This window comes from Cannabis sativa, chromosome 6, assembly GCF_029168945.1.
Source record: "Cannabis sativa cultivar Pink pepper isolate KNU-18-1 chromosome 6, ASM2916894v1, whole genome shotgun sequence".
NCBI classification, from domain to species: domain Eukaryota; kingdom Viridiplantae; phylum Streptophyta; class Magnoliopsida; order Rosales; family Cannabaceae; genus Cannabis; species Cannabis sativa.
Window position 1 is genome coordinate 11,275,795 of NC_083606.1, and position 24,778 is coordinate 11,300,572.

Consider the following 24,778-nt stretch of genomic DNA (forward strand, 5'->3'; position numbering starts at 1 on the left):
GAATATGCCACTACCGTACAAACTAAGCATCAGCATGCCGCCAGCATGCCCACCAACATGCGCCCACCACTTGACCACCACTTGGCCAGCTTGTGGGCATCACCTAGCTTGTAACGTACCATCTTGGCACACACGTTACATCTCTCTCACTTCAACATGTCAATGCCCTCATCGACGGACTACAAGTAAATCTTCCTGATCTCGACTCCTAAGCTTACTCCAAGCTTCATTTGAATCCTAGGTCTACACTGTCCCTTTATCTTCGTAGAACCACCCTCTTGGTGGAAATTTCCCTCGCCCTCTCTTGGACATGATCAAAGAACCTGTGCCACTATCGTTATTCAGAATCACCCATAGAGTAGTGCCTCCGCACTAGAATACTTCCCCCAACATGAACTCTTCCGAGTCAATCATAATTTCCCTCTAGCTAACCAAGTAGCCCTTGCAATACTGATGTTAAAGCTAACACTTCCTCTGATAGTATCTCACTCGCCAATTAACCAATGCATACTCCTTTTAACAAGGATTAAGTATGGTGCACCCCTTGGTGTGAGGTTTGCAAACCAACCGTACCCAACAACACCTACTAAGCATGCTTCCACTAAAGCCAAGTCCTTTTAAAAACTTCACAACCAACTCAATGGCGCACCATCCTCCTGATGGCAATTGACCAAGACACTCTTATTGCAGGATAAAATTTGATGCGTCCCTCATGGAGGAGGCTCGCAAGCCAACTGTACCTAATGCAGCACCAAGTACACTCTTGCACATAATCTCTTCGCAAAGTACTCAATATTGGCCCTCTGGCCCTACCGCACACCCATGGCTTCATGCAAAAGGTCCTTCTAAGCCATTGCATACGTGTTCCTCTGAGCTTTTTTCATGTGGTCAATGATCTAACAATCACCCAAAACCACGAATTTTCCCTCTGGCTCTTGCTCATGTCGACTCTCTAACACTGTGTCACAAGTCCATCACCTAAAATTAACCCTGCATCCTCTGATGACTCGCTAAATTTTCACAAAATTAATAACATAAAGTCTTACTCTTAAGACTCAAATCCCAATCTGCTATCTCCCATCGACATATGCTCTCTGAACCATTTGGCTTATAGTGTCCCATACAACACCAGTGTTACCATAAACACAAAGCACGCCCATAACATGTCGCAAACTAGCTCAGTCTCGATCTTAGCCTATGCCCATGCATAAAATCTATCTGTAGCTTGCAGCAATCATGAAAGTCTTTACACTTAACAAGCCATCTGTTGTAGTGTTTCCCTCTGGATTCACACACTAAAACTGAACAAGTACCTTGATTCTACAAACATATGAATTAGTGGGCTCCCCCACTTCAACTTGGGAAGAACTTCTCTCTTAGAGGAATACTTCTCAAGGTATAGCTCGCAAGCTAATCGCATACTCGTACACGGTCTCTCCATTCCAAATGTCACTTTGATGAAGATGTTGAACTAATGCCTCAGTCATTCTGACTCTTTCCCCCTCGACATTTCTATGTTGCCTTAGTACCTTAGTCTTGCTGACTTTCACCTTAGGCCAACATTGCCATGGTGTTACTGTTATCTTAGTACCTGAGTCCTGGTGACTTTCACCATAGATAATTGGCACTGCTTGTGTCCTAAACCTTCTTGACTTGCATCTTGAACAATAATTCAACTCCATGATACTGATCTCAATGCTTATAATGAATACCTAGTCTGCTGAGTTAACCACGAGGGTCTCTCCCCTACTTCATCTGTTTGTGTCCTCGACAACATGCCCACATGCGGATGCCTAATTGCCCAACTCTTCAACACACCATGCCATCTAAAAGTGCATCCCGCGGGATGTGACTCTCGAGTCAACTATCTCAAATAGTACCCTTGTTAATTTTTATATGCATGAATTCTCCACTCAACCATACAATTGATTCGCACTAGCATCACGCCCTTCTGGCTCCCTAGATGTACTAAGTTCCAATGATGCAACCCTCCAAACTTCATGCGAACTCTAACACCCTTCTTGACCTACGCAAGCTCACATGACTACCAAGTCTCACTGGCACAGCCCTCTGGCCTCCACTCAAACTCTAGTGCCATCTTAACGCTTGCGCTTAGTCTTCTTAGACCTTCTGGCTTCTTTGATGCATTCGTTCCACAACTCCACAACTCTAATAATGTCTTTGTGTGGCTTACGCCCACTAGCACTTTTACAAGCCAACACATCTCTCTCAACTATCTCGACGCTTCCCATATGGACCAAATAAAAGTTACTTGCAAATGCCACCAAGTACAATCATCCTTTGATGATTGCGGCATCTACCCTCTTGGTCTCCATGTGTGTCCCTCTTGAGAAACACATGTAGCAACTGAAGCATTCCATGTCTACCCTAATTTGAACCATCTCAGTCATCAACTCTCGATCACTATCGTGACTAAAAAGAATATGATGACCCCTGCAATACTTCCACACCCCTACCAACAAGCTTCCTTTTGAAAAAAAGCACCTTTTGCGGCTTACAATGTCACTCAGGCAAACTCAGCCTAGTGTACCAAGCATACAGTATGGACTACCCAATCAACCTTGTACTATGCCAATGAGTTTCAAACATTTTGTTGCACCTCTCTACAATTGTACATGGTAGTTATTTTTCTAGCATCCCTAAACTTAACTCGAAGCAACCATCATCATCTCCTCTCTAGGATGTCCAGTATTCCCACGAAGAAAAGCAACCCAGTCTCAATTACATCTCAATCTGATCCACTTTAGAAGACTAACTGGCTTAACGGCATCTTGTTCCAGCATTCAGACCATCTCGATCCTTCCACACGCCTACATCCCCTCTAGGATAGGCTAACCAGGTTCACCTCCCACTCAAATATACTTGGCTCTAATACCAACTGTCACAGGCTCACCTTTTCCGACAGCAGAACACCCGTGCACCACCTGGACTTCTCTAAGCCAAGGTTAGCCTTCTAACCATCTGAGTAACAGTGAGCTCATTTTTCACGCGACCGTATGCCTCATGCACACTTCCGTCTCTCGAAAAAATCTCGCCGAGTCATGCTCGTAAGCATCCATGAGTGCATCCATGGATCAAGGCTCTCTAGCCAAGATACTCGCACTGTCCATAGGTTCTTACTATGATAAGGCAAATCTCAACACTGTCACTCACCCAGTCACTCGTGACCAAGGTAGCATGTGTGGCAAGATGTCAACACTAAGCTGACGTGTCGACGCTTCTAATCATGCCCCATTTGATACTGTCTGAACTGTCTCCCTTATCGTCCAAGGACTCCCATACGTCCATGGTCCAATCCTCAAGGCACCATGCCTCCACGCATGTTGGCAGGCCGTCAAGACAAGCCACAAAACTAGTAGCTACGTTAAACCTCTGTCTCTACCAGCATGGTGCATTTATCCCATGCACGTATGCAAACCAGCCCACGAATGACTACCCGTGTCATCTCGTGCTGAGACTCGCGACCAAGGCACACCACAACGTCTCTTGAAGGTTTAGACCACGTCCAGTGCAAGCAGCATACTAGCAAGCCAATAGAAACATACCTGCTAACCTCTGGCGGCATTCTTAGATGCACTACCAGGTTGGCCCGTTAGTGTCCATGAGTATTCCAACTCATGGAGACATATGAGTCCCCTTGTCCTCCTCATATGCCCAATCTACTAGTCCCACTGACCACGAGTAGCTCACTTGGCGCCAAGGTGCCAAGGGGTGGTGGAGAGCTGACACTAGGTACACCCATTAAAGAGCATTCTAAGCTTTTAGTCTTCTACAAGGAAGATATATAATTTTTACTCTGTAGACATATGGTCATCACCATAAACCAAATCACCAAGTTTCTCAAATCTGATCGCACCATTATATTCATAGACCCAAATAAATAGCGAATACCAAGTCCCGTCCCGATCTGGATAATATTGAAGATATTTACGAAAATGCAACTGATGTACAAACTAAGCATCAGCATGCCGCCAGCATGCACACCAACATGCGCCACCACTTGACCACCACTTGGCCTGCTTGTAGGCATCACCTAGCTTGTAACGTGCCATATTGGCACGCACGTTACATTGTGTGGTCTTGGAGGTTTGTACTTGTTGATCCATAAACTTGTCTTGATGACGCATACGTTAATGTATGATATGTGGTAAGAAAGAAAACATCCCAGAGTTGAGTACTTCTCAGTTATAGTAGTCCACCTAGGAAGGGTCCCTAGCCTTGCGCCTAGGTTGATTTCGGGAACTTTGGAATGTGTGTTTGGATTCTGCCAAGTTATTTTTAACTCACTATCTTTCAGTATTCTTTACCATGAAAACATGAAGCATCCAAGTCCAAGACTCAAAGCTAAAAATACATGAAACAACAGCACAAAAATTTAACTAGGATGCCTTGGGTTTCACCGAGCGCCTAGGTTGACAATCCAACTAGGGTTTCAGTTTCTAGGACTGTCTTAGTGCAAATAGGTCGAATTTTGTATTGGGACATGAATTAGACATGTCGCGGACATATTTGAGGCATCAAAATTAGATTTAGAGCACTTTTGTTTTTGATCACCTGGAGCACTAGGTGCCTCAGGCACCCAACGCTCAGGTTGACATTCTATCAACCTGGGGCACTTCCAAGCGTCAAACTGAAGAACTATCTTGTGCCTTTTCTTTGTCTTTATCAAAAATGAGGAAACAAGTACTTTTAGGGAAGAAACAGACCGACTTGGGAGCCAAAAAGAGAGCCTAGCACCCAGGTTGACACTTGATGCTAGCCTAGTGCCCAGGTTGACATTTTGTCAACATGGGCCAATTCCAAGGAGTTTTCTTAGAGAAGTCTTCTGGGTATATTCTTCGTTTTCATCAAAGATTAAGATACAAGTGTACTCGGTAATCAAACAGAACCGTCTGGCAACTTGAAATTGGACCTAGTGCCCATATTGACACCTGGTGCTAGGCCCAGTGCCTAGGTTGACATTTTGTCAACATGGGCTGTTTCCAATCATGTTTTCAAAAAAGTGTTCCGAGCATTTTTTTGTCATCAAAAATAACAAAGATACAACCAAACTCGGGGAGAATTCCAAGGGCATGAAAATTGAACCCAGTGCCCAGGTTGACCTGGTGTTAGGCCTATCCCCCCAAGTTGACAATTAACCTGGTGCGCTAGTTTTAATCACTCAAATGCAAATTCTACTCCAAGAATTCTCACTGAAATGGTCAAAAATGAGGTAGGATACCCTGTCCTCAATTTCAAGAACCTTGAAAGTATCAAAAGGAATTCCCGAAAGCTTGAGAAAGAGCACCCAACGCCCAGGTTGACAGGTGACCTGGTGTGGTGGGTTATGCTTATCCAATTCTGAGTGCATCTCGAGCGTTTTTCTAGTTTTTCATAGTAACTGAAAGTTATGAAGTCAAACAAGTCAAATTCACAACTTCATATTTTCACTTTTTAGGCAAAGTGACTTACTCACAAATCAGGAATTTTGAGTCTTCAGATTCTACAAAACAACATCTTTGAAAACTGGTGAACAACTTCACTAGAACATAAAAAATAGCTAAGTGATGTTAAAATATCACTTGGGCATCAAAAAAAATATATCCCCAGCATGTTTCCCACTCACCCAGCGTCTAGGTTGATGTCATATGTTAACTTGGGTACTGGATGTCAACCTCGGCGCTTGTCCCAGAACAATCTTTATTAAAATAACCATAGCTCACTCAATATTGATTTGATTGATGCCATTCAACTTGAGTTTCAAATCTATTTAAATGCTCTATTAAATAATGTCTCACACTTCAATCACAATAATGAAGTTATTGACTCCAAATTTCACCCTCAAGAAAGTTACAAATTTAAGTTGCTTTGATGCCTATTTGACACAAACACTAAGTTCTCAACCACCCCAATTGCTACCCTCAACTTCCGTAAGAAATACGTCCAAGAGTCGTTATTCTCACTATAAACGATAGCATAAGCAATTGAAAACAATTGGTTGTTCGCATCGTATGCCACAACAACTAACATTATACCGCCATACTTCGTCTTCAAGAAGGTGCCATTGATACTCAAAATAGGACGAAAGAAAGTAAATCCCCTTCTACATGCATCTAGTGATATAAAACAGTACTTAAATCACTCATCCTATAAATACAAGTCAGTAACGGTACCTGAATTCTTCTGTTCTAGCATGTACAAGTATTCAGGTAGCTTCATGTATGAAAACTCTGGCGTACCCCTAGCATACGTAAGTCCCATCTCCCCACACCTCCACGCCTTCACATAATTCATCTGGATACCATATGTGTCAAACATACCCATCTGTATGTCTTTATCCTTGTACTTAGTTCCATCTTGGGTGTACTTCCCCTTAATAAGGTGGCCAACCACCCATGGTGCTGCTTGACGGTGATCTGAATGTCTCGCATTCAGGTTACATGTGTGTTCGTTGTGAAATACAGTTACCTCAAAGTTGTCAGAATACATCTTCTTTCTCCCCCTCAATCTCCATTTACAATCTGGAGACTTGCATGTAACGTACAATATATCGGGGCCTGACTTCTTCACCATCCACTCAAAATTGTTATTAAGTGCAAACCTACCCACCACTTGTCTCAATTATTCCTTGTTTTCATAAAAATTACCAAGCTCTATCACCCCTGATTCCTTACTTTGTAAACAAGTAGTTAGCTCATGATTTTCCATTATATCTTCCTTTGTCGAAATAGGAGCTTTGAACTTGGTACAAACTTCAAAAGACGAGAACGTTGAGAAGGTTGCATGATGAGGAGGAGCATGTTCTTCAGTTTTGCCTTGTCAACTACTGCTAGTTCCAGGTGTATTGCGATTTTCATTATGGGGTTTTCGTTCTCACTGTGTACCATGGTTGCTCGGTACACACTCTAACCTCAAGGAAGGTACTACTATAGCTTCATCGACTGCCAGATCATGTTCATCATTCATATTCAAATCTATAATAGGATCGTAATTGTAGAAGGGAGTATCGAACTCCTCAAATTGATCAAATCCTGCCCCTTCTTGCTGTTGATCTACATTGGTCGGAACCTCCTCATTCACACAAATCCCAACATATGTTTTGGGAACGAAAGACCCTACCACACTCTGAGGGAGAGGATTAGTAGGCGGCGTAGGCTCTGAATTCCTAACTTTTCTCACCTTAGTCACGAATAATGGCATAAAATCTATGTTTGACATTGTTGCCCTCATCTCTAAGAACGTTCTTAGTTGACGTTCTTTCTTAATAACCTCTGGTGGAACCATTTGTCCCATCATGTACAAGGAACAAATCTCAAATTTTAAATCATACGCCAAAGGATCAACCTCCAACTCTACATATAAGATTTGGCGCATTTGTTGTATGGTTGTGTCAGTTCTAACTGTCAACGTCAAACTTCCTTCGGCTTTATAAACCTAATTAAAACCCTTAACATACCAAACACCATCGTACGATACAACAAGAAACACAGTCAATCTTGCAATTTCAAACAAACAAAAGGTAAGTTAGAGAAAAATACCAAAAAATACTAAAAAACAGCAACCATTTAACATATTCAAAAAATATCAACATTCCATCGATATTCCATCGAAAAATATCGAAATTTCGGGTGGTAGTACCATCGATAGAATGTCGACATATCATCGATACCATATCCACAAATTAAGTTGTGGAATTTTGTAGTCCTATCGATATACTATCGACACACTACCGATATAAACTCGACAATACACATTGCATGTCAGACACGTGTACAATTAGACATTTAAGGCTAATTAATTTTTCCCACCTTTCCAATTTCCACTCTATCTGTTGAGACTATCGACAAGCTATCGACATAATATCGATATCGTATCGATAATGTGTAGACTAAATTTCTTTTGTTCGAGTTTTATTGACAAACTATCGACATTGTATCGACATTCTATCGATAAATACACATTGCATGCGTTACACGTGTACAATTACACATTTAATGTTAATTAATTTTTCTTACATTCTCAACAAGTATTCTACTCTATAAAAGCAAATCCCTTTCTAATTCATAAGTTTTCTTTTCTTATACTTCAAAAGTGTTCTTCTCTTATACTTCTAAATGTCTAGTAAAGAGAACAAACACAAACTTGTATCTATCGAAGAGATCAAATAGGAACCTAGTAACGAAATTACTCCAGAAATGCAAGAATATCTAGATTGGTATAACAAATTTGAAAGGGAAAGGATCGCAAACGAATGGAGGCTCCTACAACTTCAAAAACAATTTTACAAAACAAATGAATGGCCGCCAACAGCACCAGGATTCCCCGAAGGGTGTCGTCATTACAGATTAGGTTATTTTAATGGCGAATCGGTGAAGCCTGGATCTTTATGCCCGTATTGCGAGTCTCACACCCACAGTACAGACTTTTAAATTGTTATGTTATGATTGTTTAGTGGTCAGTTTTAATGTTTGTTTTTTTAATAAACTTTTTAATGTTTTAATGTTTGTTTAGTCTTTATTTATGTTTAAAAAAATTCATTTGTTTTCTGTCAACTGTTTGTTTTAATTTTTTTTATCTTAAAGTTGACAATATATCGACATTCCATCAATATATTGTCGACAAATATTGTCGACATACTATGACAAAGTGTCGATAAATTGTCAAATAAATTAAGTTATCATGTCGATAATGGTCATCACTGACCTTCCTTTACATAATATCGACGTAGCATCGATATTCTATCGACAAACTGTCGATAACATCTAGAAAACCTAGATTTGACAGAAAACTAAATCTACCATTTCAGACCAAAAAACACCAGTTCCAAACAAATACGACAGATATAACGAAAGCAAACTACATACTATTACTAATGTCTAACAAAATGCTTAAAACACGACTTACCCATTATAATGGTTAAAGATAAGTGATTGGGGGTGTGGTCTGGTTTTCCACCACCGAGAGAGAGAGAGAGAGAGAGAGAGAGAGAGAGAGAGAGAGAGAGAGAGAGAGAGAGAGAGAGAGAGAGAGAGAGAGAGAGAGAGAGAGAGAGAGAGAGAGAGAGAGAGAGAGAGAGAGAGAGAGAAACACACGAGAGGGAAGAGAGAGAGGGGTGGTAGTTTTCATTTTTTCTCAAAGTAGAGAGAGAAAGAACCCCAGGAGAGGGAAGAGAGAGAGGGGTGGACAATTTCATATTTTAACAATTTTTTTTAAAAAAAAGGGTAAAATGGAAAGTTCATGTAATCAAAGGAATTAATTTGTATAAATTAAAAAGGGGTCTAAAATTTGATATGGGGTATTTTATTATGGGTAAATAGTGAAATTTCTCTTCTAAAATTAGAGTAATTTATGTTGAATGAATTTTTAGTCAACTGACAATGAGTCATAATAAATGAGATTTAAACGAAAATATGAGCAATAAATGTCAATAATGACACCAGAATTTAAAGAGGTTCAGCCCCAAGTATTGGTAATAGTCTACTCCCCTTGTATTTTATTGATTTGAGTCACAAAGTTAAGAATAGACTCTTGAATGCAAGAAGTAAAAATGGAAGAGTTTCCACTCTCTAAGTGATAAAATTTGGATCCTCTTTCTAAGTCAAATGTGACCCCTTATATAATGGAAGGGTTGGTGCATCTCACTTCAGGACACACGACCTTAGTTCTAAAATATCTAAACTAGGGGTGTGTGCAGAAAGTCATCCAATCTTATTACATCCGGCCGATCCAATTTAAACCGATACAATAGAATCGAATATCCAATCTTAATTGGATCGGATCAGATGTAAATTTTGAAAATCCAATCAGAAGGTTATTGTACTACAAAAAAACTCATTTTCCCCGATTAGTTTTTTGGTCATTAAAACTCATTAATTAGTCACCCAAAATTTTTTGTGACTAATTATTTTTAGTCACTATTTAGTCGCTGAATGTCGGTCGTAGAAGAGATTTAGTGACTAATATATTTAGTCACAAATAATGTTATTTTCTATGACTAAAATTTAGTTACAAAATATATTAAAGTTAGTCACAGTAAGATTGATGTATTGGTCACATAAATACCAATATTCACTTTCAACAACTAAAAAAGTAAACTTTAACAACTAAAATTTAGTCACGAAAAAGCTAATATTTTGTGACTAAATAATTTAGTTGGCAATAATAAATAAAAAATTACATAAATTAATTATTTAATGACTAATAATTAGTCATAAAAACTAATTATTATTATTTTTTAATTTAAAATATATTCATTTAAATTATATAATAAAAACAAATTATTCAAAAAGCTTTATTTAAATAATATTGAACACATTTATTCATTACATAAAAATTACAATAGCAATCATAAAAAATTCAATTACATAGTCCTTGCTTGAATTGTATTGTCTATGAACTACAACAACAAACTCCATGAATCAGAGTTGCCAACATGGAAAACAGAAAAAAGTTACCCCAATACAAACCAAACTAAATGAACAAAAAAAAAAACCAACACTAAATTAGGCAAACAAACCTAAAAAAAATGATCTAGCTCCAACTCAAAAGCTAAAAGCACACACCCCTCAAACTCTTAAAGCATTCTTTGAGCATCTATAGGCATGATCTGTGAAAGATTACGCAAGTAAATGATAGCATTCTCAACGGAACCTGAAAGTACTCTGTTTCTTTCCATTGCCACATCTGTGTCTTCATCGAAGTCAAGAGCAACCTTTTCTGCAGAGGATCCCAAAAGTGGTTCTAAATGAGGATAACCATCACGTCGGAAACTTTTTATACTCCACCATTCCTTGTAGGAAGGCAAGAGTTCAAGCCCAAGTGTCAACAGGAAGTAACAAATGTTGTGACAAGTGCAAAAGCCATGTCAGATCATATCATATTTCTAAAGAATTCGTACTCAATTCTAACTTAAAAAATTATAAATGGCAAGATATCCAAAACAATTTTTTTTAAAAAAAAAATGAGAAGATATAAACCTCAACACCAAGATAGCATATAGAGGCACCAGTTACATTCCAATCAAAAGCTGCATCACTAGATTTATCTTTCATCCCTTGACGCAGAAGAGCTAGTGATGCAAGCCCATCAGCATAGCAAAACCCTGGAGATAGTCGGAAGAAATTCTGCAAGAGTAGAGTACACAAGTCGAGAATGATAATTAATTAATAATGTCCTACAGTGCATAGTACTGAATCACAAAAATATGCTAATTTAATGAGGTTCATTCCTCTTGTAGTGTAAAATATGCTAATTTAACAGTTTTCACAGCAGCACAGTTTCATACAGGTACTGAAAGAGAGTATTTTTCAGCTTAATTTTAATACATATTCCCCATTTCTTAATCAAAAATAAAATAGTTGATATTAGACTTTCACTCCTGCTTTTTCAATGAACAGGAAGGTTAAAAATTTATGCACAATCCAAACCTTAGTCATTTACTTTGATAGTAATGTCTGAAGAAACACTTCTCCAGTTGGCTAATAGAAACTCACCTTGAGAAAAGAATTTGCACTAACAGTTGACTTAATAAGCCCCATAATGAAAGATATGACCATAAGAATGAGTCCAGAGAAAAAGTTGATCAAGAGAACTACATTCTGCAGAGAATAAAATATTTTTATAAGCTTGAAAGCGTAAGCAGAAATTATGATTGTCCGGACATCGATAAGGATAAAAATATTTCTCACCTGAGCCATAGTATGGTCTGAAAAGAAGAAAGAAAGGCAATATGTTGACGATGCAACAGCTAAACCATATCCCAAAAACATGATGACTGTTGGCAAGAAACAATCCCTTCCGATAAACTGATCCAGACCTACAGACAATCAATTTTAATGTAAGTAAAAGTGAAATTGAACAGGCTTATTCTATTCTGGACAATAATGCATTGCTTAAAAAATACATGCATCTATATATTTATCTAAAACACTGCAGATGTAGACACAAGAAAAAAGAGCATTCATGAGAATTAAAAAAAAAAAACAATACATAACACTTTTAAGTAACAGATTTCTCAATAAATAGTTTGTATGCTTATCAAAATACATTAAAATAAAAAAAAAATTAAATTGATATTTGTTTTATGCATTTTGAATTGCAAAGTGATCTAATTTTTTTAACAATGATTTAGTAGTTCAAAATCAACAACTTTTCTCTATAAAATATTATTTAAAGATAAGACATACCAAATATACTAAAAAGACCATTCCAAGTACTCTCCCAAGACTATTTTCAGGTCAATTGAGGTCCCCCCATTATATTAATTTAGAGCTTGGCTCAAGCCAAGAAGACAAGAAAGCAGTATTACCAAACAGAGAAGCATCTTTATTTGCCATTTTATTTATAAAGTTATTTTTTAATTTCAAATTTCATCAATATACTCTCAACCCAAGTCCCCATGTTACTAACAATGTACTTTATTTCTATCTGATTAGGGTACTAAATTGAAGGAAACAGCAAAACATTCACTAGTTCAATTTCACATGGGGTGTTTAGAATTTTAATGTTATCATCACTTACTTTTATTACTTCTCTCTAATATCTTCTGTTGAAATTTTAGCTTCTAAATAAGCTTATCAATAATGAGCAAATACAATACTTTGTGTCATTAAATCTATAAAAATAAATAAATAAATAAATAATGAGCAAATACTAACTAAATCTAATCCCAGACAGCAATACATTTTGGGCAACAAAGAAACATATCAAGGAGCTTATGAATGGAAGTACTCACGCAATCGAGCAACCAGACCGTCGATGTCTTTTCTTCCGAACCATCTCCTTCCTTCTTTGAGGTTGAAGAACAACCTTAATGGCAGTATCAAAAACAGCTTTGACATTCTGAAGAAGAATATTATTTTTCAGTTTTAAGAAAACATTAACATGAATCAATACCCAACTGATAAACTGGTATGAATGTTTCAACAGAAAACATCATAACAATCTATGAACTCTTCTGTAAGCTGTACATAAATAATACCTGTTGAGTCTTAGAACTGCACTCAATATAAGCTGCAGCACCAATTTGCTTCCTTAGCTCCTCCCCCTATTTCATAAACGTTTGATTGAGTTAGCTTCATTCGTTCTTCAAAGGTAAAATCACAAACACACTTACACACATATATATGCTATGTATAAATACCTGAGCAGATGTTATGGCGTTGGCTCCCATATGATCAGCAAGATAACCCCTGTCATCACGAAGATCTGAAACATAGAAAAGAATGTCAATTTAATGACACTCCAAATTTAGTTTTTAGTGACTAACAGACATAATTTACCAATATTCCATTCCAAAAGTGAGTGAAAAGTCATCTACTCTGGCTTGTTGAGCAACCCCTTAAAAACTACAAACCAATATTTTATTCCAAAAGTGAGTGAAAAGTCATCTACTCTGGCTTTTTAATCTGTGCTAAGCCTCACAGCCTCCACATACTAGGCTCGCAATCGAGCAACCAGACCGTCGATGCCTTTTCTTCCGAACCATCTCCTTCCTTCTTTGAGGTTGAAGAACAACCTTAATGGTAGTATCAAAAACCCAGATCTGAAATCGATACATTTTTTGTAAAAAGGAATACTTGGGATATGAAATTGAACAAGGAATACCTGTAAAGAAGGAAGAGGTTGCCATCCGGGCATGGGGAGAAGCGCATTAGTCGGGTTGATTGAAGGCGGATGAATAATCGTCGCTACTAGCAGCGTCACCATCTCCCTATCTCTCTCTCTAGTTCACAGTCGAGTGGAATTTAGTAGAAGAAAAAGTTTGCCAACGTACAAAGGAAAAAGAAGAGAAGAGAGTGAGTGTTATTACATTTTCGGTTTACTGGGTGCGCCCGGGAAGCTGTTGAGACGGTGAGCTGAGCTGATGAGGTTAGAGAAAGCTGAGACAGTTTAATTTGGGGAAGAAGGCGAGAGAGTATGGTAACTGTAAGGCAATTGAAAATATAGAGGAAAAATTTGGAGTTTACCTCCAAAAAAAAATATTTTAGGTAATTTATTTAGTAGCAGTTTGTTTTTAATAATAAATAATTATATGTTTTAAAAAAACAAATAATATAATTATTTGTTATCTTTATACATTGGTTAATATTTTAATAAAAATATTTTCATATTATATTAAAAATAATATATCAAACTAACATTAATATATCCAGAAAAAAAAAATTAATATTTATAAATTGTCCATCCGTATATAAGCAAATATAATAGATAAAATATATAATTCAATGCCAAGTTGTCAACTCATTTGAACTAATAAATTTTATTATTAAGTTTGATTCATACTTAAAAAACCTTATTATTAAAAATTATTAATAAAAGTAAAAAAAAAAAAAAAGTACAGCTAAATAAATATAATAATAAATAAAAATTTATTGTAGTACTCACTGCTACAAAAAATTAATATAACTATAAAGTAAATCTAATATAACTAAAAGTAACGATCATAAAAATTGTATTCTGATCGCCATAACAAAAACTAAGTACAACCAAAAGTAGCGGTCATATAAAATTATATACCCTACACGTATAAAGAACTGTGCACTCATTCCATTAATATATAAGACTTCACAAAATCGGCCCATTCATCTCGTATTTCGTTTATCTCCTGGTTGTTGTAAGGCTTGTCATCTTTGAACTGTACAACCAGAGATAGATAACATTGAATTTATTTTAAATAAAAACTTTATCAAATGAATCATGTATGTCTAAATACCTTATCCTTCAAAAAAGTTGCAGGATTGTACTGAGTCATAAAGCTTTTGATAATCTTCATGCAGTAATATCCACACTGTTGATCGTCCGGTTGTCCTCGACACCTGTACTGCCTGATCTTTATCTCAGCCCTTTTTCGTATATTTTGCTGGGTCATGTAGGTTTCCTAAGCACTACACCAAAGAGAAGTTAATTAGTGAAAGAATTAGTAAGAAAAGTTAAATTAAAGAAAAAAAAATGATGACTTACGTTGTGACACAATTTCTAATTTCATTTTCAATTGGCTTATTCTTTGGGTCAATGAATACCACTGACTGAGTAGCAGCCTGGATGATTATCACTACCCAGTGTTGACTACTCCACATAATTAAAAAAGTTTAGTGAACCCCCTGATCGATCTATATTTACATATATTAAATTATAAATCTACTTACGCATGATTCCAGGGACAAATCAACCATTGATCGGGTTGTATTTCCTTCAACCGCTCAATGAGATTCTGTGTACGTCTATTGGGATCTTTATAAGATATTGAGGATACTAAAGCAGGATTTAAAAATGCATATGTATTATTCAAACCACTGATATTAAGTGAATGTTCCTGCAAATAACTGAATCATAAAATTTTATTAGTAAAAATTTACAAATATAATTATTAACTTAAATATTAACCACTATACCTGCACCAAATAGTCATGACATTAGTTCCGATCCATCTCAGCTCGCACACATCTATGACATCTTCCTTGTCGATCCAACACTCATGGCCAGGTCCGAACAATTCTTGTTTAAGCTCATGTTGTACTGTTTTCTTCTGATGCCATTTCTGAACAATCCCTAAAAGTGTCGTCAACAACAATGTCTTTTCAGGTGGAGTGTAGTGTGATTCATGAAACATCTCTGGCCTCTTCAAGTGTATCAGTGGCTGAGTAGGCGGAGCCAGTGAACAAGCTGAAGGCATATTTATTAGTTTCTTCGGCCAGAAGACGAAATGTTTCACAGCTGAACCCACTTTGAAGAAGCCTTCTGTAACGCCCCAATATTTTGCCTTATTTTACAAAATACTAATTTTGATGCATTAATTAAAAAGATTCAAAGCTGTTTGGAAATACACAGTGGGTTTTATAATAAATATGCAAAAAAAAAGTGAATGATCATTCATATTAAAAACAAAATAAGTAGTTGAGTGCAAAAAAATAAATTTGAAATATTCCACTGAGCTCAGATTACTTTACTACATAAAAAAAACAAAACCAAGGCTCCACCGGCGTTCTAGACCGTTTGCTCGTCCATAGCCCCTCGGAGTATACATACCAGAACTGACCCAACTCATCAAACTTACATTCAATGTTCCCTGTCTATTGCCTGTAGGGGGAAAGTAAGGGGGTGAGCTAAAAGCTCAGTAAGGAAATGCTTATCAAACAATACCATATAATATCACACATACCATTAATGTATTTATTAAGTTTTAGCAATATCATACATGCTCTTTTATAACTATAACCAAATAACTGTACATATGGAAACCTTTATCATACAAGTCTATACTATTTGTTCACACCGTACTCATATACAGAGATCATAACTCCAGTATCATACTCATAACATAATCATATCAATACTATAAATAATAATGTCATTATCACAACATTGGCATATCATAGCCATTACTTACATAACCCGGGCCTAGCCTGACCCTACAGTATCCTGGGCCTAATCTGCCCATATAATAACATGGGCCTATGCAGCCCTACCATTGTTATAGGATAGGGTATCTCTATATTCAACAGTAACATCACTGTATCATACCCACCATAACAATCTCATACACGACTCAGTAAAATGCAGGGTAGGGTATCTCTACATTCAACGGCCTTATCCCGTATCATACCCCACCATGGTCCCCCCACTTTACCTGAGACGTTAGCATACAACATACAACATGCAACATACAAATACATCATACAACATACAACCTAAAACATACAAATACAACATACAACATATACAAGTCATACAACCATAATCTATGTCAATTCACAAACTCATATTGTGTCCATACCATACATTCTCAGTACCATATACATATTCATAATAACAAATCATAAATCATATTTCAATACATAAAGATTAAATTTATGCAGATAAACACATACAAAACTATCTAATTTCCTTACCTCAAATCTCGCTGCTTAAGAGTTGTTATCTCGTCACTACTACCTATAATAAGACATGGGTCAAGGCCCTAATATTAAAATTCGTACTCTTACAGTACAGCAGAAAGATTACTATTTTTGACCAACAACTACACTAATTCAGTAAAAGTTGTCTTCATAAAAATTATAGAAAATTCCATTATCTTTCCAACGATATAAAGATCATTAAAAATGGATTAAAACTGAGGGAGTTATGATAGTTTTACTAAAACTATTTCTGAGAAGGAATATGGAGTAACGAATCACAGGAGACATCAAAAATACAAAGTTTTGATACTTAAATATTCCAAATCAGAGATTACTCTCTTCATAAAAGTTTTAGAAAATCGAATTCCCTTTCTAATGACACTAAAATCTTTAAAATCGGAGTTACAACGTAAGAGATATAGATATTATACCGAAACAGTTTTTTTTTTAGAAATCTTGAAACAAATGGATTTCGAACTACAGCAATAAAACAATAATTTTGACTTAGAATAATCAATAATTGGTGAATGGTTTCTTCATAAAACATTTAGAGAATTGAATTATCTCTTCAACAGTACCAAGATCGCTAGAATCGGATCATTATTCAGAGAGATATTTGGATTTTACTGAGACAACTTATATAGAAATTATGAAAAACGATTTACAACAAACAGCATAAAAATACTAATTTTTGACATAGATAAATTTCGATTCAGTAAAACCTTTCTTCATAAGAATTATGGGAAATTCAATAATCTTTCTGTAGACACCAAGATTGCGAGAATCGGATGAGTATTTAAAGAGATATGACAGTTTTACTGAGACATGTTTCATTCTGAAAAATAAGAAAAGGAGACCTACGAAAATTCTCCTATTGTGATCAATAAATAAGTAAATGTAGAGTTTCTTACCTCAAATACATCAAGCTACTTGGATCGATAGACATAAGATGATGGTGATCAAAGATGAGAGTGAAGAGTGGTATAGATTTTGCTAAGGATGTAATGGAAAGATGATTTGAAAATTTTAGGGTTAGTCTAGGTGGGAAGAATAGAACGATATAATTTTAGGGTTAATGAAACCTATACTATTCTGACTCTTATTAGGTTTAGTTTTATGAATAATAATAATATTAACATAATAGCAATATAAATTATTAAATAAAAAAAATATGCCTACACAGTTGAAGATGATTCTGAGACTGTGTAGGTATGGGACTACACAGTTGAAGATGGCTTAAATGGATTGATTGGTACTACCTATATCAACAAGGTGCATCTTGTTTTTCGGTAGGCCATCTCGAAAGAACTCCACAGTTAAGCGTGCTTGGCCTGGAGCAATTTCAAGGATGGGTGACCTCCTGGGAAGTTTTCTCAGGATGCGTGTGAGTGAGGACAAAGCACGCTGGAAACACTTGTGTTGGTCTGTAGGGTCAGTCATCAATCTAGAAAGTAGCCAGAGTGGCGTACTCGTGTATAAGAGCCATTAGTCCGTGGGTGTAAGGGCCCAATGGAGGCTTGAAGCGAGGACGTTACAGCATGGTAGATCGGCATTTTCTTCAACAACCTTTTCTATGAAGACACGTTTAAAGTCACAATGCTTCTTCTTTTCTCCATGTACCGTGATCTCACCTTTCGCATCCGATTTTTCTAATTTGAGATACCCAAATGCAACTAGGCCAGTTCCTTTGATGTTAGGATCAATCACGTGCAAACTGCACTCAATTGTCTTTATTTGCAAACCAAACAATAAACAAGCTTGTATTATAATATGAAAATTAAGTAAGTGAGATATGACAAGTCACTAAGTAGAATTATAATTGTTTTAAAACTCAAGTGAAAAATACCTTATCTGAAGTAACCGGAGACGGTGCTGGTGGACCAGATGCCCTAGCGGTTGTTGGTGATTGTGGAGAAGAACAGTCCCTAGCAGCAGGTGGTGGTGATGGAACAGAGGTAGTATCAACACGAGGTGGTCCAAACGATGGTGGAGATGGTGGAGGTGGTGGTGGTGGAGGCGGTGGTTGTTGGATGCCAAAAATAGGATGATTGTTGGGTATGTTCATAATATCTTTGAGTTGTTGTAAAAAATCTTGGCGTTCATTTCTTACCTCTTGAAGAATCTCATCTCGCACCTCATGTCGTATCTCATTACGCATTTCTTCTCGCATGTTTGCAACACGATCTTCAATTACTTTTTCAACTTGGTGGTTTGAGTTTTTTTTGTTAAGGGCAGGTCCTAATCCAGGTATATGACCACATCTTTCACTACCCAAAACCTCAGCACGGATTTCATCTTCCAGTATTTCCTCATTATTCTCTTGACGTTGTCGTCTTAACTCAACCATTCGATCCTGTATTTTTAAAACGAATAATTTTAGAGGAAAATTAAACAATTTATTTTGAAAGAATATAACAAGTTAAGACATACATATCGTGTTCTTGCTTCCTCATTACACCAACCATTTTCTGCATTCCAGTGGGTGTTCCTAAATAGCTCAATTTCTCCAACATCATTAACTAAAGACTATTTAACAAAAAAATTGTTAGTATAACCCTTTTTAAAAAAAAAAAAAAAAACATTATTATTCTTATGTAAATACTCTTACTCCTTTTGTTCGATGTTGAATAAAAGATTTTGATCCGCCTCGATGATTATATGGTACTTTAGCTTTATTTTTAGCTGCCGCAACCGAACGTTTCTAAATAAAGTAAAAATAAATGACATCATATGATGTTAATACTATATCATTAATAAACATATAGAAAGTATAAATTATACCTGCCAGTTAGGATTACCAAAGATATTGTCACACAGCCAGTGCCAATCTTGGTCCGTCATTCTATGATTTAAAGGTCGATTAGCCAGTGGATCCTTTCCTTCTTTTACAACATCTTTATAATGAGCATGAAGTTGGTTTCTATAATTTTTGTAACGATTTGAACAATGTCGTTCAATGACGTCATGCATGTGTCTTTCTTCCTTCGGATCAATTTTGAATTTGTCCTACATAAATAGATTAAAATAATTTCAATATTTATTGAAAGATAAATGTTATGTAAAAGAAATAATAAAAAGAATTATGTAGAAAAAAAATTATTTTTGAATAAGTTAAGTAACCTTAATACGAGTATGAATAAGTGCCTTATCCTCTGGTGGGACATTCTTCCACCCTTTATATTTAAGAGGTGCATGATTTCTTACTATAAAACCAATTTCTGATGCTAATTTTGAAGCATTGTCTCCTACCGGGTGAAGTTCTCCCTTTCTAGTCAGCATCGGCAACTTACTTTTTGTATCCGCAACTACTTTACTTGTGCCTTTACTTCTATTTTGGCCACGAGTTCTTTTCTTGGTTGGGGCTATAAAAATAAATACAAAATGTCTCAGAGAAATATTTGATAAAGATATACTAATACAAATTTATTAATTTACAAATTAATTAATAATAATAATTATATATAAAAAAGCATACCAGTAGATTCTAAATCCTCTTGTTCATTTTGAGTACTCTCTGTTGGTTGTGTTGTAGTGGAATAATTAACTCTTGAAACTGGTAAAGACGGAGTAGTAATGGGAATCTCAGATGATTGTTCTGAAATATTTCGCGTTGATCGGGTTTTATTAGGGATATCAATTGCTTTTTTTTCGGTCCCATGTTCCTATAAAATTCCAAATAACTAATAAATTTGAAGTGGTACTAAATTAAATAAATAAAAATTAATATAAAAAAAATTATGCAATAATATAAAATTATTTATAAACTGTCATCACTTTCATCTGTAGATGAACATTCAGAATGTTGTAATTTCTTATCAATATCCCCTATATCAGTCTCAGAATCTGATATATCATCATCGCTTTCCCTTACATTACTTTCATTCAAAATTTGATCACAATTAATTATTTCAAAATTAATATGTGATGAGTTAATTTCTATCAATTCTGCATTTAGATGGTTAAGAGGAATTTCGACGTTTGACTCATCAAATGTTATGTCAATATAATTTGATCTCTCTTCTTGATAAGCTTCTGTATAACTATTGGAACCATCTTCTTCTGCATCTACACTTTCAAGTATTACTTCTGGAACGTCCCATAAGTGGCGTTGATTCACCTTATCAACCACTCTCCATTTCGAACCAAACTTATCATCTTCCAAATATAATACCTGATTTGCTTGGTCGGCAAGAATATAAGGTTCTTCCTTATACCATTTTGAGCTGACATTTATACTTGTGATATGGTATTCTTGGTGTGTTCTTTTCTTTTTGGTATCAGTATCATACCAGTCACATTGAAAAAGTACCACTTTATGATCATATATATATGATACTTCTAAGATATCTGTTATGACACCATAAAAGTCACACGTACTGCCACCATGTTCACCTTCAACCCAAACACCGTAATTTTGAGTGGTTCGTCCGACGTCCCAAATTTCAGTATGATAGCGCACGCCATTAACTATACATCCATTATACGAGAAGATTCGATGATCTGGCATACTTGCAAGAGCTAAGACTGATTTTGTAATTTGATGAGGAGATAATTTATATTTTTCATTTATCTGTAAAAGTATTATAACTATTAGCTTTTAGTAGAAACTATACTTAACGCAGTTGTAAAAAAAATACTTACTTTTTCTTTGAACCAAAATGAAAATTCCAACTCTTGAGTTCGAATGATGTCTACTACGCCTTTAGATTGTAATAAAACTTTGTGCTCGCTATTTAATAAGAAAAAGATGATATAAATATTTGTGCAAAATGTATAAAAACTAAAATTTATACGATAATTATAAATCTTACTCGATGTAAGGTTGTAACTCCGGACAATTATTTAAAATGTACCAGTGCAGCTTGTTATACTCATTAGGTTCTAAATTGCGAAATTTCCTTCCACCAAATAACCTTGTAGGTTGATCAAAAACAGACAACGTTGATTCATTTTGTACCTCACTGAGATCCCAATTACGCTCTGGACGATTGAATTTTGTTTCAATCCCGTGAAGATACATCGAACAAAAAGTTAAGGCCTCCTTACCAACATATCCTACAGCAATTGAACCTTCTGATCGTGCTCTATTCTTAACTAAATTTTTTAGAGAACCTAAGAACCTAAAAAATTAAAATTCATCATTAGAAAAATATTCTTAATTTTTAAAATAAGATGGATAAAATTTTATTTTAAAAAATAATTAGTATTTTACCTTTCAATAGGATACATCCATCTTGTATGTACCGGACCACCTAACTTTGCCTCTGAAGGTAAGTGCACTGCTAAGTGGATCATGACATCAAAAAACGCTGGAGGAAAAATGGATTCAAGTTTACATAAGCACTTTACAATTGCTTTCTCTAGTGTATCCAAGTCTTCAACGTATAATGTTTTTGCGCACAACTTTCGAAAAAATAATGAGAGCTCGGAAATGGCAAGTATCACATCCTTTTTCACATATGGTCGCAACCCAACTGGTAATAATCTTTGCAGCAAAACATGGCAATCGTGACTTTTTAAGCCAATAATTTTACCTTCACTTATATTGACATTCCTTGAAATGTTTGCGGCATACCCATCTGGAAATTTGACCGACCCTAACCACGTACAAAATTTTCTCCGGTCAACTAATGGCAATGTGTAACATGCTTGTGGTTTAAACCATTTATCTCCTTGTTTCTTCAAGTGTAATTCTTTGCGTAGGTTCATCCTTTGTAAGTCAAGTCTGGCCTTTTCAGTATCCTTTGACTTCTTATCTATGCATAACATTGTACCGTAGATACTTTCACAAATATTCTTTTCAATATGCATCACATCTAAATTGTGTCTCAACTTTAATTTTGACCAGTATTCTAACTCCCAAAAAATACATTTTCGACTCCAAATAGGTTTATTCTTTTGGGTTTTTCCACCATTCACATCAACCTTTAATCTTTTTCTCCTTTGCACGACTTCTTCTAACAATTTTCCATTATCGTCTTTAGGTATTTTTCCTGGAATGAACTGATCAACTGTTTCCAATTGTTTTAAGATATCTTCCTCTGATAATATTTTAGGAGGAGGACGACTTTCAATTTTACCATCGTAGCGTTTATCTTTTCGCCATGGATGATCTAATGGCAAAAAACGACGATGCCCCATATAACTAATTTTACTTAATATGGGAAACGACAAAGCATCCACATTACAAATAGGACATGCCTTGTAACCTTTTGTGCTCCATCCAGATATTGTACCATAAGCTGGAAAATCATTTATCGTCCACAATATTGCAGCACGCATTATAAATTCTTTTTTATTTGATACATCATATGTTGTTACCCCTTCCTCCCATAATTGTTTTAGCTCATCAATTAGGGGTCGTAAGTAAACATCAATGTCTTTACCTGGAGAGTTGGGACCAGGAGTTAATAATGCCATTATGAAATTATTTTCTTTCATACATTTCCAGGGGGGCATGTTATAAGGCACTAGTACAACAGGCCATATGCTATAGCTTGTGCTCATGTTTCCAAATGGATTAAATCCATCGGTTGCAAGTCCCAATCTGACATTTCTGGGGTCTTTTGCAAATTATGGAAATTGTTTATCGAATTCTTTCCAAGCTTCTCCATCTGCAGGATGTCTAAGTACACCTTCAGTTTTTACACGCTTTTCTTTGTGCCACCTCATTTCATCTGACGTATGTCGTGACATAAAAAGTCTTTGTAGACGTGGAGTAATTGGAAAGTAATGCATTTTTTTTACCGGTACATTCTTTTTCTTCTTTCCTTTATGTTTGTACCTTGAAAATCCAAAAGTAGGGCATTCTGTAGCATCTTTATATTCTTTCCAAAATAGAGTACAATCATTTTTACATACATGAATTGTCTCATAACCCAATCCAAGAGTGCGTAACATTCGCTTAGCTTCGTAATGAGACTTTGGCAGCTTATGATCAGTCGGAAAAGCTTGACAAAGTAATTCAAGTATCATATCGAAACATTTGTCACTCATTTTATTAAGCACCTTGATATGCATCATTTTCACCAAAAATGTTAAAGAAGAAAATTGTGAACACCCTGGATATAATTCTTTCTCTACTTCGTCAAATAATTCTTTAAAATTTGTAGGTTCATTGTAATAAGTTTCCTCCCCTCCAATTTCATCATTTTGATTAGTTTCAAAATTTACTCCTCCAGTAATATCTTCAATAACGTCAAACATTTCATCATCCTCCTCCTCAGAATCTTCGTTGTCTTCATTTATGTCTGACTCTAAATCATCAATATTGAAGCTTGAAGCAGTTTCGTCCTCGCCGTGATATACCCAGTTTGTATAAGATTTAGAAAAACCATTGACCCATAAGTGTCGCTCTACTGTTTCTAATTCGTGATAGTAGAAGTTCACACAATCGGTACAAGGACAAGGAGTTTTATTCTCATCATTCAAGTGACTACGTGCGAGGTTAATAAAAGTACTAACCCCGTTGGTATATTCTTCTGATAATTTGTTATTAGACCATATCCAACTTTTATCCATTATTATTTCTACACAATAAAAATAATAATTATTAAACATGTGTAAATATAAGTACTCTTAAATATATAACATACAATGATAATTTTATGATAATATTTTAAGTTTTCGAATTGTTTATGTTTTCAAAATAGAATTTTATCGATGGTTTATTGTTGTTAGATAAATAATAAAAATTTATAAACCTAACTAATAAGTATAATGTCAAATTGATTATTAAGATATAATAAGGTAGAATACTTTGCGAACAAAGAAATAAATTGAAAGAAAAATAATTTTATTTATTAATTTTTAAAAAATATTGCTCATATAAATAAAAATATAAATGAAAATTTCACACTATTTTTTAACAAATATAAAGGTAC

The 24,778-nt window shown here is 35.6% G+C and overlaps 2 protein-coding genes and 1 long non-coding RNA gene across 3 annotated transcripts; all 3 read right to left on the reverse strand.

Annotated features, from left to right (window-relative positions):
* Window positions 1–10,949: 10,949 nt before the first annotated feature.
* Window positions 10,950–12,199, reverse strand: LOC115694768 (ABC transporter A family member 1-like). Its single transcript, XM_030621854.2, has 4 exons — window positions 12,186–12,199; window positions 11,688–11,815; window positions 11,493–11,597; window positions 10,950–11,123 (listed from the first exon to the last, which is right to left on the reverse strand). The coding sequence occupies exons 2-4, from the start codon at window positions 11,766–11,768 to the stop codon at window positions 10,950–10,952; spliced, it is 360 nt and encodes a 119-aa protein (XP_030477714.2). The 5' UTR covers window positions 11,769–11,815; window positions 12,186–12,199.
* LOC133038769 (uncharacterized) lies at window positions 12,200–13,227 on the reverse strand. The gene is made up of 3 exons (XR_009688282.1): window positions 13,142–13,227; window positions 12,980–13,045; window positions 12,200–12,840 (listed from the first exon to the last, which is right to left on the reverse strand). It is a non-coding gene; the product is annotated as an uncharacterized LOC133038769 (long non-coding RNA).
* Window positions 13,228–23,468: 10,241 nt separating this feature from the next.
* On the reverse strand, window positions 23,469–24,416 carry LOC133039149 (uncharacterized). Its single transcript, XM_061117977.1, has one exon. The coding sequence runs from the start codon at window positions 24,414–24,416 to the stop codon at window positions 23,469–23,471; it is 948 nt and encodes a 315-aa protein (XP_060973960.1).
* Between the last annotated feature and the right edge of the window lie 362 nt (window positions 24,417–24,778).

Bases quoted from the DNA above. Each gene is read 5' to 3' on its own strand.
- LOC133039149 (XM_061117977.1), bottom strand. From the start codon at position 24,416: ATGGATAAAAGTTGGATATGGTCTAATAACAAATTATCAGAAGAATAT.
- LOC115694768 (XM_030621854.2), bottom strand. From the start codon at position 11,768: ATGTTTTTGGGATATGGTTTAGCTGTTGCATCGTCAACATATTGCCTT. The intron at 11,598-11,687 runs GTGAGAAATATT...TATTCTCTGCAG, and splicing joins CAGACCATACTATGGCTCAG to AATGTAGTTCTCTTGATCAA. The intron at 11,124-11,492 runs GTGAGTTTCTAT...CTACTCTTGCAG, and splicing joins GTGCAAATTCTTTTCTCAAG to AATTTCTTCCGACTATCTCC.